The sequence below is a fragment of the Maylandia zebra genome, linkage group LG22 (assembly GCF_041146795.1).
Source record: "Maylandia zebra isolate NMK-2024a linkage group LG22, Mzebra_GT3a, whole genome shotgun sequence".
Classification (NCBI taxonomy): Eukaryota; Metazoa; Chordata; class Actinopteri; order Cichliformes; family Cichlidae; genus Maylandia; species Maylandia zebra.
This window is the reverse complement of record NC_135187.1, coordinates 10,504,353-10,522,010: the sequence shown is the minus strand read 5'-3', so window position 1 is coordinate 10,522,010 and position 17,658 is coordinate 10,504,353. Positions and strand designations below refer to the sequence as shown.

Genomic DNA, 17,658 nt, shown 5'->3' with positions numbered 1-17,658 from the left:
CAGAGGAAAGGATATCAAGATTTATATTCTTGATATTCCGGAAAGAGATAATACGGGGATTGTTAATTACAGAGAGGGTCATGTGAACATTAAAGGAGAGAAGTAGATGATCCGAAATTAGCAGTTCGTCAGCTGTACAGATGGAGGGGGTAAGTCCAGAACAGCAGACTAGGTCCAAAGTGTGGCCCTTAATGTGGGTAGGGAAGTTTATGTATTGTTTAAGGCTGAAACTATCAAGGCAGGATAGAAGGTCCTTGGTAAGAGGATGGTCGCAGTTATCCACGTGAACGTTAAAGTCACCCAGCAATATTATATTAGGGGAGACAGTAGCTAGATTGGTCAGCAGATCGGCAAAGTCACTGATGAAAACAGAATTAAATTTTGGGGGGCGGTAGATGACAGCTATTACAGTTGGGGTAGGTCCTGAAAGTTGACAAACAACAGATTCAAAAGAGCTGTAAGTAGGGGCGGACAGCGGCGACACTTTCCAGTTCTCGCGATAGATTATCGCGAGGCCACCACCACGGCCGGACTCGCGAGGTTGGCAGGTGTAAACAAACCCCGGGGGGGTGGAGTCGTTGAGTTGCGAAAAGTCATTGGGCTGTTGCCATGTCTCAGTCAAGCAGAAAAAGTCAAACTTACGGTCTGTTAGGAGATCCTGGATGAGATGTCCTTTGTTCGTAAGCGAACGGATATTAAGCAGGCCGAAGTTGACAGAAATACTGTCGGACTGGATGAGAGTGTTAGCCGACCTAGGCAGACCAGTCAGAACATTGTGGTCAATAGACCTGCAGGGGTTCCGTTGAGAGCGACCAGAGGTGGACCAGAAGGACTGAATTGGTTTGGAATTATCCTGATGGAAATACCGACGGGAGCCTCGATGTACGTACTTTCGACGAGGGAGGAAGGCAATGTCCGTGTGGAAATGAAGAGCAGCCAGCGGCGGAGCAGCTAAAGAGAAGCGGAGCCGGAGGAGCTCATCAGCTGTATATTGATGAAGTCCAGTGCCGAGTCGGTAGATCGATGACATAAGGATCCAGACCCACGCTGAGAGTACATAGATCCTGAAAGGCCACATCATGGACAGGAACAGCCGGGTAGGGACACCGGTGGGCCTTAGAAACAGGAGTAGGACAGAAGTCCAGAGTCCAGTAGCGTTAACGTTTAGCGATAGTGGTGAGTGGCGGCCGGTGAGTAGCGGCAGCCAGTCGCGCCAGCGTTCACTCAACCGGAAATTTAAGCCTTGCCTAATATGCCTAAATATGTTTATTATAATTTTAAAATTAGGATGCAAGATTTCTGAGCTCATTGAGTGCTGTTTATTTTTGCCTGGAAATTAGCACCACAGTATAATTTGCAGAGTAAATTGTTTTCAGCAACTAAACGAGAAGAATGAGGAGATGGAGCCATCTAGTGGTGACAGTGGGTCAGCTCCTGAAGAGTGAGGGTGAAAATACGGAACGCACCAAAGAGCAAATGTATTTTTTTGTGGTGACCCTTGTGACAAGGGAGCTCTCAGTGACAGATCTAGGACAGGACCAGAAGGAAAAGACCTGACAGTAGAAATCTTGTCTTAAAAATGTTTTTCAGTAAATGGAGACGAGGGCACAAAATACATCGATTTATAAGAGAGTTATGTGTACTAAAAAGAAAGTGACGTTTGTGGCTATGATTTGATACAAGTTTTGACAAAAAACAATAGTGTTGTGTTGCAGCTTTAACAGGTACTTTAGTAGGCTGTTTTTATAATATCTAATTAAACGGTTCCACCTTCTCTCTGCGCATCAGCCTCAGAGCAAGAAAATGTCTTTAAACTGCCATTAACACAAACATCCACAAAAAATTGCTTACTGTGTATTAGGATAAAAACCTGAAATGGATGGGAAATGCTCATAAAATCAGTAAAATACAATACAATTACAATACAATACAATTTTATTTATATAGCACATTTAAAAACCCGAAGGCACACCAAAGTGCTTCACAGTAATATGGAGAGTCAACATAGGTCAATAACAGGGTACAAATCGGGCACAAGCACAGACAGGATAGAGGCACTAACAGACCAGGAGAGTTAGATAAATACAAAATATGCTAAGAAGACAAAAACAGCAGTAAAATTAATAAAAAATAATACATTTAATAAAATCTAATAAAAGATTTAAAAGTTTAAAATTTAAAAGATTTAAAAGGGTATTAACTGGTCGGGAAAGCAAAGTCAAATAGATATGCTTTTAAGGAGTGGATAGAATCCAAGGCTCGAATAAGGTTGGGTGCAGCTGAAGCAAAGGCACGATCGCCTCTGGTCTTCAGTCTAAACTTAGGTTGGGCCAGGAGTAATTGACCTGATGATCTTAATGCATGACAAGAAATGTACAATTGAGGAGGTCAGTGAGGTAGCTGGGCGCAATGTTATTCAGGATTTTAAAAGTGAGTAGCAAGATTTTAAACTCAATGCGATATTTGATTGGTAACCAGTGCAGATCAACAAGAGGGTCAAATTTTCTAGTGCCAGTAAGAAGGCGAGCCGCAGCATTCTGAACGAGTTGCAGCCTTCGAAAAGAGGAAGGCTTGGAGACCACAGTAGAGAGAATTACAATAATCTAACCTGGAGGTCACAAAAGCATGGATAAGTTTTTCCAGGTCCCTGTGTGCTATATAATGCTTAGCTTTAGAAATCTGGCGCAGTTGAAAAAAACCAGATTTAACTACAGATGATACTTGCTTATCGAGCTTAAAGGAGCTATCCAAATAGACACCCAGGTTACGCATAGAATCGGAGAGAGAGTTAGCAAGGGGCCCCAGCAGAGCAACAAGCTGGTCTCGAGGAATATGGCTGTCGAACACCATAACTTTAGTTTTTTTCTCATTTAAAACGAGAGAATTTTCTGCCGGCCAATCTTTAACCTCTCTCAGGCAATCGTACAGGGAGTTCAGTGGTGCTGCCAAATCATCAGTCAGTTGACAATAGATTTGAATGTCATCAACGTAAAAGGATGAAGAAAAGACCTAAATGAGTGCCAGTTGCCAGCTTGTGGAAAGCAGTTTTCCCCCCCATCCTAAAACAATCTCCAGTTCAGGCAGTGCCACTTAAAACATGACAGCTGACAGACACGGGACACAAACTCCCCTGCTGTAGCATAATCGACCTTTTCATGGCGCACGAGAGAAATTCAGCCAGCAAAAAACGAACGGATCTCCTGGGAGTTTACTGGGATCCACTCTGAGACCATCTGCATTGGTAAAACCTACAGTATTTTTGAGCTAAATGGTTTTATTCATACCTCCAAACAGACACGTCTTTACCAGAGAGAAGGTGCTGTTGCTCAAACTGGGAGGCAGGGAAAATGGGCTCGAAAGGTTCCGAATGTCTAAAGACGAGTTCTTTAGAGGTGTGTGAGAAGCTACGTTTTTAGAAGTGACTTTTGGCTGATTTTACTTATAGTTCATTCTCATTAGAATTAACCCAAAAGGATTATCTTCTGATTCATCTTATATATATGTGCATCTTATCCTAAAACACCAGCTATCAGTTCCCTTTAATGCAGTCCCAGGCAGATCAGCCCCCATTTCAACCTTGACCCATCTGATCTCAACAACTCGCATGATGGTGACCCGTAACGACCCATATGATTACTAGTGGGTCAAAAACCCTTGGGACTGTCTCTAAGTCTCCAATAGTCTCAATCAGTTGCTTTACAAGTGAAGAAGCGTCTTAGACTAAACATAAAACATCTTCACAAACCAAGAAGTCCAGATACCTTTAGCTTAAGGATGTAGTCTAACATGACCTGGGATTACTAAGAGCCTGCATAGACTCATCCTATAGTCATGTAAGAATTCAGAAGGTACCACTAAATATATCTATATCTATATATATGTAGTTAATGGGTTCTCAAGACCAACCTGCAGTACCATCATTGCCCACTACAGGGGCCACAGCCTAGCATGAAGCAACCCCAGAGCTGAAAAGCCTGGTAGCCTCTGTGGATTTTCTCCTTTATAATAATCATGAATAGACTGGATTTAATTGTATTTTTCTTACAATCATCTGTCTAGATAACTGAGTTTAAATCAATAAACTCTTCGATGTGTGTGTGCTGTTGGAGTGTTTTGGAGCATTTTAACAGCTTACTGTATGTGACTAATAGTGTGGATGCTGTGGGGTACTGACGATCCCAAAACTGATTGAAGCTTCATAATGTGTGGGAAAATCAGAGGCCTTCTTTTATACTGACTATGTTTTTTTAATCTCCCTTATTTCACATCATTGTGATATGGAAGCTTGTTTCTACCACATAAAGAAATGTTTTTTGCCATCATCATTTTGGGTTTTTATATCAGCTTTGACTTATTAACTTGAAATGTGCAGATAGAGCAAGATCAGCATATTCTTAACAATTTTTCTTCATTTATTCTTTCTTTCTTTTTAAAAATTGTTTATTCTTCATTTTGGAAAACAGTGACTATAAGACCATTTGTTTATTAAAAAGTGGTTTAGCTTTAATTATTCACATTCCAAAGATGAATACACATGAAGCCAACCTTCCCCCCAAAACAAACACTTGTGCATAAAATCTGTGATAGTCCACATTTATGGAGGCCCAAAGTGTCCGATTTTCCATAATAATAAATTAAAATAATGAAATAAAAAAATTTATATGAGGAGATACGCAACATGCAACCCCAAACCTCTAAAATAATTTGGTGTGCGTTTGTTTGTTTTTGTAATTTTTCATAATGCCACTACATCTTGACTGAGAAACACTTCAAGCATGAAAAAAAAGCTGATTAAAAATAACTTTTATGAATTTTTAAATGGTTAGCTTGCATACATATTTTCTCTCTTATTATTCATATTTATTTTTGTAATACTGCAATTTATTTAGGGACTTTAAAAATACTAGTATTTTGTTTTGAGTAGAGTGGATTTTCTTCTAAATTTCATTTTACATGATAAAAGTTAAGTTATTGCAAACTCTTTAATCGGTAAATAATATATATATATTTTTAATGTTGCGATTAGTTTGCGTCCATTTTTGTGCCTCCATACAAGGCACGTTTCTCTCCATTGGTTGTCCCTTACAGGTTTTTTAAAAGCTCAGTCCAAGTCTCTCTTAGTGGTAATGAACTCGTCCAATCGTCCCGGTCCCCGTAACCAGGATGTCCGGCTGCCCGTTCCTCCAGATCTCCCTGACGATTCGCTCCCTCTCCTCCAGCCGTCGAGCCTTCTCCAGCTCCTCGGCCGAGGTGAAAACGTTCAGGCTCCTCAGAGTGCCGTTAGACTGGCTGCTGCGGTCACTCAGAGGACCCACTGTCACTTTAGGGATCTCCGTATCCACCGCCCTCTCCTCTCCTACACTCTCCTCCTCTTCTTCCTCATCCTCCTCCTCTTCACTGGACTCCTTGAGCTGTCTCCTCGATGGAGACGGAGGTGGTTTTCTGTGGCGGCGAGCCCTGCAAGTGATGCCGGCCACCAGGAGGCACAGCGCCATGAAAAGCCCGAAGCAGACGCCCATCATGAAGTAGAGGGCAAAGCTCTCTGGATTGGCTGCACAAGAAGAGGGAAGAAAAACTAATTTACTGAAATAAAAGCATTAAAAAGTGGATTTATTAAGCTTTTCTTTATTTTCTGTCATCTCTATACTGTTAGAGTGGTGGATGCTCATATCAAAGACAGCGAAAGTTTCAAATACTCAGATCAGTGTATGTTAAAGTAAACCCTGTGAGCCAAAAACTCAGGTTTCAGACTCTAAACGCTTGATTTTCACCAGATTTTCTACTCTTGGCTCTTTGTGATGTCACTAAGAAGGGATATCCCTAATATGGCCGCCTCAGGCAGAGCGTTATTAAAGCAAACTATTATGGCTCTAGGTGTGAGCACAAAGGCCCCACCCACTGTTGTTAAACCCTTCTGTTTGCACGAGGCAGCCAATCAGAATGAAGTTTAAAGTATAAAGTTAAATAAAGATTTCTTTGAACTGTAACATGCAGAGTTACTCGTGTAGGAGCTTAGAAAGAAATATTCATGTACAACCTACGTAAAGTCATACAGTGTGGTGTAGCAAGCTGCCTGCGGTTTTATAGATTCATCTAATAACCCCTTGAGGTTGTCCCCAACTCCATGGTGGAAGCCACACTTAAAGCCCTGCTACGATTTTACCTTTGATGTGAGCGTAGGTCGCCATGCTGTTACTCAGCAGCTCCATATCTCTCTTAATTGGCTCCATCTTGGTTCACTGTGGGTTCAGACACGCACCATCTCCTTTTACACGTTTACCTCCTGGATAACCCGAGGCAGATCCTGTCAGAAAAACAAGAAAAACAAATGCTTTCAAAGTCATCTCAAAAGAAAAAAAAGTGTTTTAAGCCTAAAAAATGCATTGCTCCAAAGCACCACCCGTCATTCTTCTGATCTAAATGGGTGTCAGAGGTCAGGAGACATTGTCTTCCTCTGACGACACTCAAGCCAGGCAGAGAGGACGGCAGCGAGAGGTCTGCTGAGACCGATGGGGATGTTTATATTTATGAGAGGGGCGCCTTTCCGGCTACGCAGTTTTTATTTTTTTCCCACAGAAGAAGTGGCATGTCAGGTTTCACATGTTCACTCCAAGAAACTCACACTCGTGATGGGAGACCGGCAGGAAGTGAAAAGGTCGGGTTCACAGAAATGTAGCAGTGAATTTCTAATTTCTGCCTCTTCCCCAAAACAATGGAGCTGAGAGGAGTTGTGTTTGTTTTGCACACAAGGTTTCACAGCAAGTTATTTCATTATTTAATTGGTATTTATATAAAGTAGGAGCATTTCTCTATTGTTAGCTTGTGATAATCTTTTGGCAGGTGTTAGATTTTAGTAAGTCATTAAACTGGATGTAATATTCTTTTGTTTATTATCTGTCATATGCACTCACTGGCCACTTCTTTAAGTACACTTGTTCAATGCTCTATAACATAAATATCTATTATATATCTAAATGGTCAAGATGACCTGCTTAAGTTCAAACTGAGCATCAAAATGTGGAATAATGGTGATGTGAGTGACTTGGAATGTGTCATCATTGTTGGTGCCAGACTGGTCTGAGTTTCTCAGAAAGTGAAAAAGAGAAAGTATGCAGTGAGCAGCAGCTCTGTGGGCCAAGATGTCTTGTTGATGTCTGAGGTCAAAGGAGGCCAGATTGTTTTGAGCTGATAGGAAGGCCACAGTAACTCAAATAACCATTTGTTACACCAACGTATGCAGAAGAGCATCTCTGAATGTTAAAGCAGTTGGGCTACAACAGCAGAAGACACAGATCCACCTTGGCTTGTATCATGGTGCAATGGTGGGGTGGATGTTTCCTTGACGCCTTCCCTTAGTGACCACAATGCACTCATCTTCTCATCGCTGCTTCCAGCAAGACAATGCACCATGTCACAAAACTCATGTTCCCTGTACTTGAATGACCTCCACAGTCAGCAGACTGTGATCCAACACAGCACCTCTGAGATGTGGTGGAACAGGAGATTCTCATCGTGGATGTGCAACCAACAAATCTACAGCAGCTGCGTGATGCTGTCATGTCAGTATGGACCAAAATCTCTGAGAATGTTTCCAGCACCTTATTGAATCTGTGCCACAAAGAATTAATTAAAGCGTACCGTGAGAACACAGAGTACAAACGTGGAAAACACGCCGTTGTCCCTCTTTGCAATGCATTGAGGAAGTAAAGAAGCTGCTCACAGCTGCAAAAACTTAAAACTAATTGTTTTAATGGGGGTTAAACAGCCTCAGGGATGCCTACAAAAACATTAAGAAAAATGGCACCTAAATCTCCGGGAGAGACATTCTGTTTTTTGTTAGAGATGTTTAACAAGTATTTCACTGTTAGCAAATTTAATTATCATTCAAGAGAGTAATCACAGTTAAAAAAAAAAAAAAAAAAAAATATATATATATATATATATATTATCCTGAGGACAGCCACGGATGTCAGCACAAAACGACCTGACATTTCCCATACAAAAAAAAGCTTCTCAGAGCGACTGCATCCTTCTGTTATTTGGGTGAATCGACCCTTTAAGAGAGCGAGGGGCTGCATTAGACCGCGGTAGATGGATTTGCTCCGGACCCGTCTCGCAGACGGTCCCACGGTTACAGTAAGGATTGACGTAAACATGATGACTGATACTTCCCACCCCCTCACATTCCCTGTCACTACAAAAACAATTTCCATGGGAGCCGAATGTTTTTCTTTCTCCTGCTCTCTCTCTGGGGAGGACCAAACCGTGCCCCGTTCCAGGGTCGCTCTCCCACCCTGATCTTTATCCCAGCGACTTTTGGCAGCCCCAGTGTGCTCTCAAAGGCTTTCTTTAATTTGCTTTTGGGCAAATTAAAGTTGTAGTTGCTTTGTGGCTGGCTCGGGGTCCATTTAATCATGGGAACTGGTGGTTCCCAACCAACACTGCCTTCTGTTTGGGATTTAATCAAAGAAGAAGCGTGACTACTTCTGCACCCTCAATTTGCTGCCCCCAGACCTTAACAACATAAGTGAGCAATTTAGTTTTCAGCTTAGCTCGATTCAAACGATTAAAGACTGACTTTACACCCTGTACTTTTACACAGTTTATCAAGACTGCAGCATTTATCACAGTGCACATATCACCTCATTCTTTCTAAGTCTTTTTGGTTTCCATCCTATAAGAAATAAGCTGGATGAGAAGATCAACACTCACGTGTCTGTGGGCAAAAATATCAAGCAAATCTTAGTTTAGGTTAACTTGAAGGCTGATTCGCGGGGTTAGTATAACTCCATCTGCACAGAGATTTAACATTGAGGTTACATTTTATTTATTTTTTAACTTAAATTTTAAATAAAAACGAGGAAACAGTTATAAAGTGTTATGCAACAGCAGGGAGCAATTTGTCCAGGGATTGGGGGAGGATTTCCTTCAGTGTCTGCTTAGTTATTTTTATTTTTCCGGTGGGGATAAAAGTTCTTTCCATAATCTGATTTTTATCATTGCATCTTGAAACAGTCCACAGCACAAACAACAATCCCAAACTGACTTTCACTATCAGCGCTGGGAAAGTGAGATGACACTGCAGGAGGCCGGATGATCCAGATCCACGCTGTTCCAACTTTTCATGACGCTGCCAAGCAACGCTTAGAACAACAACTAGAATGAACGTAAATTTTTTTAAAATGATCCTTTATTTTTTATCTATTTAAATTATTATTATTATATTATTTTTTATTTTGTTTACCTATTCTTTTAAACTACCATTAATGGAATAAAAACAGAGAAAATCAAAGACTCACAAAATTAAAAAAATTAATTAAAAAACATCCCCAGGCCTTCCTGCTCAGTTCATGTTTCTACTTTCAGGTCATACAGAATAAAATAGTTAATTTTGTAAATTTGGGGATTTGTAGGTTCTCAGTTGTCCAGGTTGTGTGAGTCTTGAGCACAGGGAGGAGCATCCCCATGGGGGTGGTCCTGAGGGTTGTTGATCATGTGAGCAAATTTGTGACAAAAGGCGTGGGTCATTACGATCAGACGTTTCAGCTCTTGAGACTAAATGTCTTCACAAACTTAAAAAAGTCCATCTGGTCATTCTAAGAGTCAGAGAGGAGGATTATCCAGGGTATGTACAACAGGCTGTCGATTACAGCTTGCATTCTATAAGCCAGCGAGCTTGAGGTTTCATAGTCAAATTCACAATATGTGGTCGTTTCACCAGTCACTATGTTAACGACTGCAAAAACTTATAGGCTTTTTGTTAGGTCTATCTTTTGGAAGTAACCATGAGAAGACTAAAGGAAAGCTGCCAAAACTCACTTAATTATATATTGAATATGACCTGAAGTGAGTGATTGAGGCCATAAACTTAGTGTTTACAAAGGGCTGTTCTCTGATAGAACTAGAAGTCTTTTTCCAACCACACATTTCCCCCCTGGTGGTCATGAAAAAGAATGCAGTTTTAAGGCACTTTAGTGTTAGCATCACCTTTTAAACCTTCATAGTTTCAACTGTCTGTCTGCTAATCAACACACGTCACATTTGTTCACTTGGCTAGGGTTTTGCAATTTATGTATGAGGTTATTTTTAGGGCAGAGACCTTTTATCTCAACTTCACTTTAATTACAATTTTTTCTTTTTTTCAGTGCAGCATTCAGACTTTGTACGTTTTTTGGAAAAAAGTGCCCTCCATGAACTTTCTCATTTGTTTTAAGAAGGCGACGTTTTTAATACTTAATTATAAGGAGAAATGACACAAAGAGGCGCCTCTTTTTCTGTTTTCTCGATTACAGAATGAAATCGTGTATAAATATTTTTTTCTTCATGGCTCCAGGACTGGCAGTTTGTGGTGAGCTCGAAGCACCACACAAATACCAGAGGGAGGGACACATTTTGTGCAGCCGCAGTCTCGGGCAGACAGATTTAACACCTAACATTTCCAGAAGAGTCCAACAACCTCCACGCAAGCATACCCCGGCAGCTGTTTATGTGAAACCCTGTAAATGCACTCCCGCTCGGCGCTTCCTGCTTAGATAATCCTGTTTAAGTCCAATGAGGAAACTTGAAACTGCTGAAAAAAATCACTTTTTAACAGTAGTCAAAAAAATGAGAAATGAGGTGGAGCTGCTGTCAAAAACATTTAAAGAGAGTGAGATTAAGACTGATGGAAAATACATGTGACAGACTGGGTGACAACATACTCACTGTGCTATAATTTTGGGCATGTTGCAGCTCCTCAGCTTGTAAAAACCTTTAATTGTCTGTGGTGTTGTAAAAAAAAACAGGAGGCCATGCTAATAAACTACTGAGTTGCATGACAGTAGAGCTTTATATTTGTTAAGGGGTGTAATAAAATGTAAAAAAATCTTTTTTCCCAGCAAAGATAAAGTTAAATAAAAGTCACTCACCTCAGTCATGCACAGGTTGACAGATTTAAAACTTCCGTATGCAAAACAAAGAATTCAGATCCACGTTTGGAGCCGGTCACTTAGATAAGACTCCCATCTTCTCTCGGGCAGAAAAGCAGCAGCGAGAGGTCGTGGGTCACTCGGCATACGTGACAGCTGAGCAGACGCTGCTGGACTGAAGAGCGAGCAGCTCTCCACTGTGATTCACTCCCTCTCATCCCTCAGAGGGAGGAGGACCAGCCAGTAGTGGTCCACACTTGTGTTTTGGAGGAGGTCTTTCCTTTTCCTGAGAGAAGTGAAAGCCATGCATGCTTCACTGCCATCGAACTCCAAAATAAAAATTCCACACTGCTCAAGTCTTTTATTTTAGCTATTCTATCCTCTCCAGGTATGACCCACACACTCCTGACCAGAGGGAGGTGATCTCTCTCCTGCTGGATGCCCAACACTGAGGTCTGTTCACAGTTAAGCCAGGAGGGTGGAACAGGAAATAGCTAGGTGGCAGCTGTGGGCATGGGGCCACGCTGCTGTGGGGGCTCCTGGATTAATTGAGCTCTTTGTGTTTTAATCTGAGCCTGGAGGGGAGTAAAAAGAGCTCAGAGTGAGGTTTGTGGAGCAGGAGAGGAGACCGATGAATAGATTGATACTTCATGGGGAAATCTGACTTGGACTTTACAAAGCTGGAGCTTTCCACACGACACCAGGAGATACAAATTTTAAAACCTATCAAACAACCGAAACAGGAGGTGCTCATAGTTGATTTGAGCTACACTGCAGTGTCACACAGCCGACACATTGTTAATATAACTGATCAAAAGAGCAAAATAGTTCTTAAACCAGTCCAGTTTGCACCTTTGAACTCAGTCCAGCAGTCCAGAACACCCAATCAACATTACATGCCAGGTTATTGTGCTTTAAGGAAACTATATGGTCACTAAGATTTTTGTAGGGCTGCACTTGAGTAATTGAATAACCATGGGACTGTGGTCGTCAATGTGTGTGTCAAAAATAATCTCCTCTGTCTTTTATTACATTTAAAAACTCATTTCACTTTCGCTGCTTGATTTGAGCAAAACCATACAGGCTTGGAGACCCTTGGAAACCACTGGTTGCTAGGGACAAATAAGGATTCCACAACTGGTTGGCAATTGATTGCCTACAGTTGTTAGGTCAAATGGAAATTCTCCTTGCGTCAGGTTGCTAGCAGTTTCATGGAAGACACCAATTCATCTGTAACCACTCACCAGCTACTTGCAGAGCAGCAGTGAAACTTGAAAAGGTGCGATGCAAACCAGAAATGGAGAACGTTAACCTTCAAAATAAAAGTAAAGCACTATTTTGCTCTGAAGGTCAAGTTTGTGTTGCACTTTTCCAAGTTTCATTACAACTCTGTGAATGTTTGCAGACAAGTTGGCATCTTCCATACAAACTACAGGCAACCACAGCAATCTACAAGCAACAAAACGCAATCACAGGCAGGTCTTTGGTTCAGCACCCTGTTGGCAACCATTTTCAAATCAACTAATACTCAACCACTGGTCTGGGGAATACACACATTTCTTCTTAGCGACTGGAGACTGCAAGGGGGTTGCCAACTGGTCTATAGGCCTGTGTGACTGAGAGCTTTGTCAAAAGGCAAGGCAAGGCAAGTTTATTTGTATAGCACAATTCAACAACAAGGTGATTCAAAGTGCTTTACAGAGACATTAGAAACAAGAACAAATAAAAAGCATGATTTAAAATTGAATAAAACAAGCAAATAAACTAACTAACTAATTAACAAACAAACAACAGTATATAAAATCAAAACAGATAAAATCAGAACAGTAGATAAAATCAGTAGTTAAATGTAAGTTTTGAAATTTAAGCTTAAAGTGTGGATTTGGTGCTTTATTCAAATGCAGCTGAGAACAGGTGAGTCTTCAACCTGGATTTAAATAAACTGAGTGTTTCAGCTGATCTGAGGCTTTCTGGGAGTTTGTTCCAGATATAAGGAGCATAAAAGCTGAATGCAGCTTCTCCGTGTCTGGTTCTGACTCTGGGAACTGATAAAAGACCGGATCCAGATGACCTGAGGGATCTGGATGGTTCATACTGGGTCAGGAGGTCATTGATGTATTTTGGTCCTAAACCATTCAGAGCTTTATAGGCCAGCATCAGAACTTTAAAGTCTATCCTCTGACGGACAGGCAGCCAGTGTAAGGACCTCAGAGCTGGACTGATGTGGTCCACTTTTTTGGTCTTAGTGAGGACTCGAGCAGCAGAGTTCTGAATGAGCTGTAGTTGTCTGACTGATTTTTTAGGTAGACCTGTAAAGATGCTGTTACAGTAATCAAGCCTACTAAAAATGAATGCATGGACTAATATAGGTAAGTCTATATTTTTCCATTCAATTCAACTGAAGAAACTAAATTCATTTAAGTGAACTGAAGTGAACCTGACTCTGTGGCCTGCTGGGAGTGAATTTAAACCTCAGCCGAAGCCAAAATATGAATAATTCCACAGAACTGGATATGAGCGCATTCATCATTTTAACAGTATGTGCGACAGAAAATAACAAAAACCAACACAGCCCCCCTTTAATTTCTAAAAGTACGAGCATATAATTCTACAGACTGACTACAGCGATGAAAGCAGGGCTTGTCTTTCTTATTTATACTGGTGCTTTTTCCTGTAACACTAACCCAGACTCTTAAGTATTGCAAAAGACCTGTTTATGCGGTTGTAAAGTACTATTCTGAGTCTAGTGAGCGTTGATGTGGCACTCGCTGGTGTTTTTAGCACAGCAATAAGCGGTTATTATGTGGTTGCTGTCATTCAAACACTCAGGGTTGGTCAAGAGAAAAATATGTCCCTAAAATCACTCTGAGGCTAAAGCCCAAAACAATGATCCAACTGCTGAGGGACATTCCTGCGTGCATATTCCTCCTAATTTAATGCACTCAGTAACGGCTGGTGAACCTCCGCCCTTTTTGTCCACAGTGCGGGGTTTATCTGCTCCAGCTGCCTGTGTTATGTCAGGCCTGTCCTCTTCCTGATGCTGTGTAGGAATAACATAGCACTTTGCAAATTCCCCAGATTCCCGATCGCAACTGCGCACGGGTAGAACACCAAGCAAAACACTACCTTCCTTTCACCCGCCACGCTTGTCTCCACTGGCTAAAAAACAAGAGTGGATGTCACTGTTGTGACTGAGAGCGACTTGCTCGCTGATGCAGAGATGTTTGTGGAGCTGTGGAAACAGGTCGGCTTGTTTTTCCCCACCAGTGACTAATGTTTTCCTGCATACAGGCAGTGATTTACTTAGGGCTGTTTTTTTTTAACACACAGAAAGATGGGCTTTGTGATGCTCACCATTTACCAGTAAATACACTGGCCCTCACACCACAACCGCATTCAGTGTCAGCTGCAATATGAGCCATTCAATTCTCATAAAACTGAGCTGGAGCAGAGAGATTAACTTTGGGAATAATTTGGTAAGAAAAGACAAGTCCCTCAAAGTATTTTTACAACTAAATTAAAATGATAACGTACTGAAAGACAGACAAAAGAGATCTTTAATAATGCGATAGCACAAAAGTTAGGATAGTTAATTAAGTTGCTGGCTGGAGGGAGTTATTAGAGAGCGACACATCAAAAGGCCCAGAATGACAGTGAGGAGCTTAATAAGTTGAGTCATTTTGTTGTGGGGAGCAAACCACAACTGTGGGAGAAGTTAACTAATGCTTAAATCCCGCTAAAGGGAAACCTACTTAAAAAAAAGAAACATGGGCCAAAATAAACAAGCTGCAACCTCTGGCGGTGGAAAAATTGAGCCTGTAGTTGCTCCAAAAGCGAGTCAAATCTCATAAGACCCCCAAGTTTAAATTTCGTCCTTTATAACAACAGTGTGGAGGTGACTTTTGTTTTTAGCTGATCCGTCTGGTGAGTAAAAAGCATGGCTGCTTACATTGACAGGTGTACCTCACTGGTGTTATAATAGCAAAAAATGTAGGTGTCCAGATTCTGCAAATGAGGTGTAGAAAATACTATAAAAATTAGGAGAAATGTATGATAAATGTATTTTTGCTATTTAGTACAAATATGAGGTGCAGCACCTCAAAAGGCACAAAAAGTGACTGCTTTAGGGTATTCTCTATGTTTAAGAGATAAGACTCTTCACTGTTTCTAAGTCAGCAAAATATGAGAGAAGCTGTGGCGTCGTTTAAGTTAAACCCTTTGTGCAAAAGAGGATCTATCATTTAGTTGTTATAATTATATTGAAAAAGATTTCACTTTATTCTCAGATGGATTTTTTTTTTAGCATTTTCATCATATCTCATTTAAAAATCCCCCTAAATAGTTTGTCTTTTTTTTTTTTTTTATCTCAACCAAAGAGCTTCTTTGAGTTGATACAAGGAAGATGCATCAATTAATCCAAGAAATAATCCGCAATGTATTAAAAAGAATTGTTACAGTGTTTACATAGGGAAACAAATCAATCTGTGGAGTTTTATTTTTAAACATTTAAACAATTTACTGATATCAGCCTCCAAATACTCCAGCCTTTCGAGTTTGTGATCCTTACAAGAAATCAAACCCAGATTGTGGCCTTTCATCCCAGGTTCCAAGCTGTTCAGTTTTTATAGCACTAAAGACAGTTTCCAGTATTTTACAATGAAAAGGAGAACTGTAACTATATCTTACTGTACCTGAGATCTCTCTCCCTGTTCTTGACCCTGGAGTCACTTTGTGGGCCCTCAGGATGTAAACTACTGGTCTAGACTGGTGTTTGTCCTCTAATCTCTGAACCTTACACAAGCAGCGTCTTTTCCAAATGTAAAAAAAAAAAAAAAAAGTCATTTTGTTTTCTTGGCAAACTCTTTCCTGCCTCCGCCTTCACTGCCGAAGTTCCGGACGCGGTGAATCTTGGCCAGCTGGCTCTCTATGGTCTTCATTATGTCCATATGGTCGGGGATGTGGACATAGCGGATGTTCCTGCCAGTGATGAATAGGTCCTGCAGCTGTGTGAGCTGACCCAGCCGGTCCCGGTACAACACGTCCTCTAGCCGTACGTTCATGAAGGCATCTACGTTGACCACGCGTCCACGTGCCGTGCTCTCGTTCCTCAGGTCCACCGTGGTCACCTCTCCCTGAAGGCCCTGCAGGAGGATCACCATGCTGTTCTCTGTGATCGTTCGCTCCCGAATAGAGTTCACCACCTCAACCGGCCCCACGCCGGATGGCTGAGACTCAGCTCCCTTGGGCTCCATAGTAACCTGCAGAAAAGCAGAAGATTGATAACTCTGGATTAGAGTCTGTCATGCAGTGTTGGTACCTGAGACGTGTTTCTGTGGTTTACTGATTCTGACCTTGAAGCAATAAAGCAAAAATTAGCAAAACCTTGCACACTTTGTGGACAGAACATTAGAATCAGAAAATGAGAAAACACAGGAACATGTCAAATAGAAAATGTCCTGCACAGCTTAAATGCGATTGATCTCATCTGTCACAAACCAATCCTGCATTTAATAAACGTCAGACGACTAAGAGGCTGTGGTCAAATCGTTAAAAAAGATTTCCCTCCCTCCATCTTTTCTTAATCACTTTTCTGATTGAAAATAAGGTAAAGGAAGAAGAATTTCTGAGGACTTGGGAAAAGAGCACCATGCCCAGACAATGTGACTGCATCAACGTTAGATCCTCTTAGGCTGTTAATGGGGCTCTACTGAAACTGCAATGTAGGGACCAAAAAGGCTGTCTTAGATACTTTCTTACTGCGTTTTTTTAATGGAGCTCACAAAAAACACACATAAAAAGAATGAAGTGAATTAAATGTTTCCAGTCTTATTTTCTTTATCTGCTGGAGAGATGATCCAATGTAACTCTGGAAACTGTTACAAGTTCTGAGGAAAAAACAAAATAATTTTATTCCACTGTCACTTATTAAAAATCAGGGGATCAATACCAGCTGACTTGACGTAAAGTCAATTAATGGTAATCCTAATTGCCAAAACAACTACTTCTTCTCCTCCTTTTTTCAGCAGCTCACTGAAGGTTGCTAATCCGCCTTCATCTCATCCTAACCCTAACGTCCTCTGTCACCACCAACCATCTGCATGTCCTCCTTCACTACATGAATCCTTTGAGGTCTTCATATTCAGCATCCTTTCTGCACATATCCAAACCACGCCAGCCTCCTCCTGCCTCACTGTCACATCAGCTTCTCATTCAGACACACGTAGTCTGTTTTGCATCTCGTGACTATCATATCCCGTAACCGCATTTTCTTTATTGGTCCAAAAAACACTTTCATATTTGGCTTTCAAAGTAACCCCCGTATATGCACATTACAGCCGAATATAAATGGTAATACAGAAGATATAGTGTCATATACTGCAGTGTCATCTTAGCTTTAACTAAACCTACAGAAAACATAAAAACACGTTTAAAATGACACTCAAATTTGTATCTGAAAGCACAAAGTTAGTCTTCTCTGTTAGCTTTTCTTTTTTTAGCGTTTCCTTAGCTTTAGCAGCGACTAAATAAAGCTCCAAAATGCGTAAAACATTACTGTAAATCAAAGCTTCTCCCTCCGCTGATGTCTGTAACATTTACCTGAATTATTTAAACACAGGTTTCATGTAGAAACGAAACACCGGCCTGCTGAAACCTCTCAAAACATCTCAACACGTTCGTTTTCCCGCAGAAACCCGACAGAGGAGCAGCGACGTGATGACGTTTCACCGTCGTCTTTGCGTCAACCGTTTAA

General features: G+C 41.1%; 2 protein-coding genes across 3 annotated transcripts; both read right to left on the bottom strand.

Annotated features, from left to right (window-relative positions):
• Positions 1–1,917: 1,917 nt before the first annotated feature.
• eva1bb (eva-1 homolog Bb (C. elegans)) lies at positions 1,918–11,300 on the bottom strand. 2 transcript variants are annotated; one of them, XM_004548894.4, is made up of 4 exons: positions 10,908–11,300; positions 10,705–10,760; positions 6,164–6,304; positions 1,918–5,551 (listed from the first exon to the last, which is right to left on the bottom strand). In XM_004548894.4, the coding sequence occupies exons 3-4, from the start codon at positions 6,228–6,230 to the stop codon at positions 5,118–5,120; spliced, it is 501 nt and encodes a 166-aa protein (XP_004548951.1). In that variant the 5' UTR covers positions 6,231–6,304; positions 10,705–10,760; positions 10,908–11,300; the 3' UTR covers positions 1,918–5,117. The 2 variants fall into 2 exon arrangements, with proteins under 2 accessions (XP_004548951.1, XP_004548950.1); XM_004548893.4 differs by lacking the exon at positions 10,705–10,760 and having other exon boundaries at positions 10,908–11,295.
• Positions 11,301–12,548: 1,248 nt separating this feature from the next.
• lsm10 (LSM10, U7 small nuclear RNA associated) lies at positions 12,549–17,656 on the bottom strand. The gene is made up of 2 exons (XM_004548892.4): positions 17,505–17,656; positions 12,549–16,165 (listed from the first exon to the last, which is right to left on the bottom strand). The coding sequence occupies exon 2, from the start codon at positions 16,157–16,159 to the stop codon at positions 15,746–15,748; it is 414 nt and encodes a 137-aa protein (XP_004548949.1). The 5' UTR covers positions 16,160–16,165; positions 17,505–17,656; the 3' UTR covers positions 12,549–15,745.
• Positions 17,657–17,658: the final 2 nt, after the last annotated feature.

Bases quoted from the DNA above. Each gene is read 5' to 3' on its own strand.
- lsm10 (XM_004548892.4), bottom strand. From the start codon at position 16,159: ATGGAGCCCAAGGGAGCTGAGTCTCAGCCATCCGGCGTGGGGCCGGTT.
- eva1bb (XM_004548894.4), bottom strand. From the start codon at position 6,230: ATGGAGCCAATTAAGAGAGATATGGAGCTGCTGAGTAACAGCATGGCG. The intron at 5,552-6,163 runs GTAAAATCGTAG...CTTCTTGTGCAG, and splicing joins GACCTACGCTCACATCAAAG to CCAATCCAGAGAGCTTTGCC.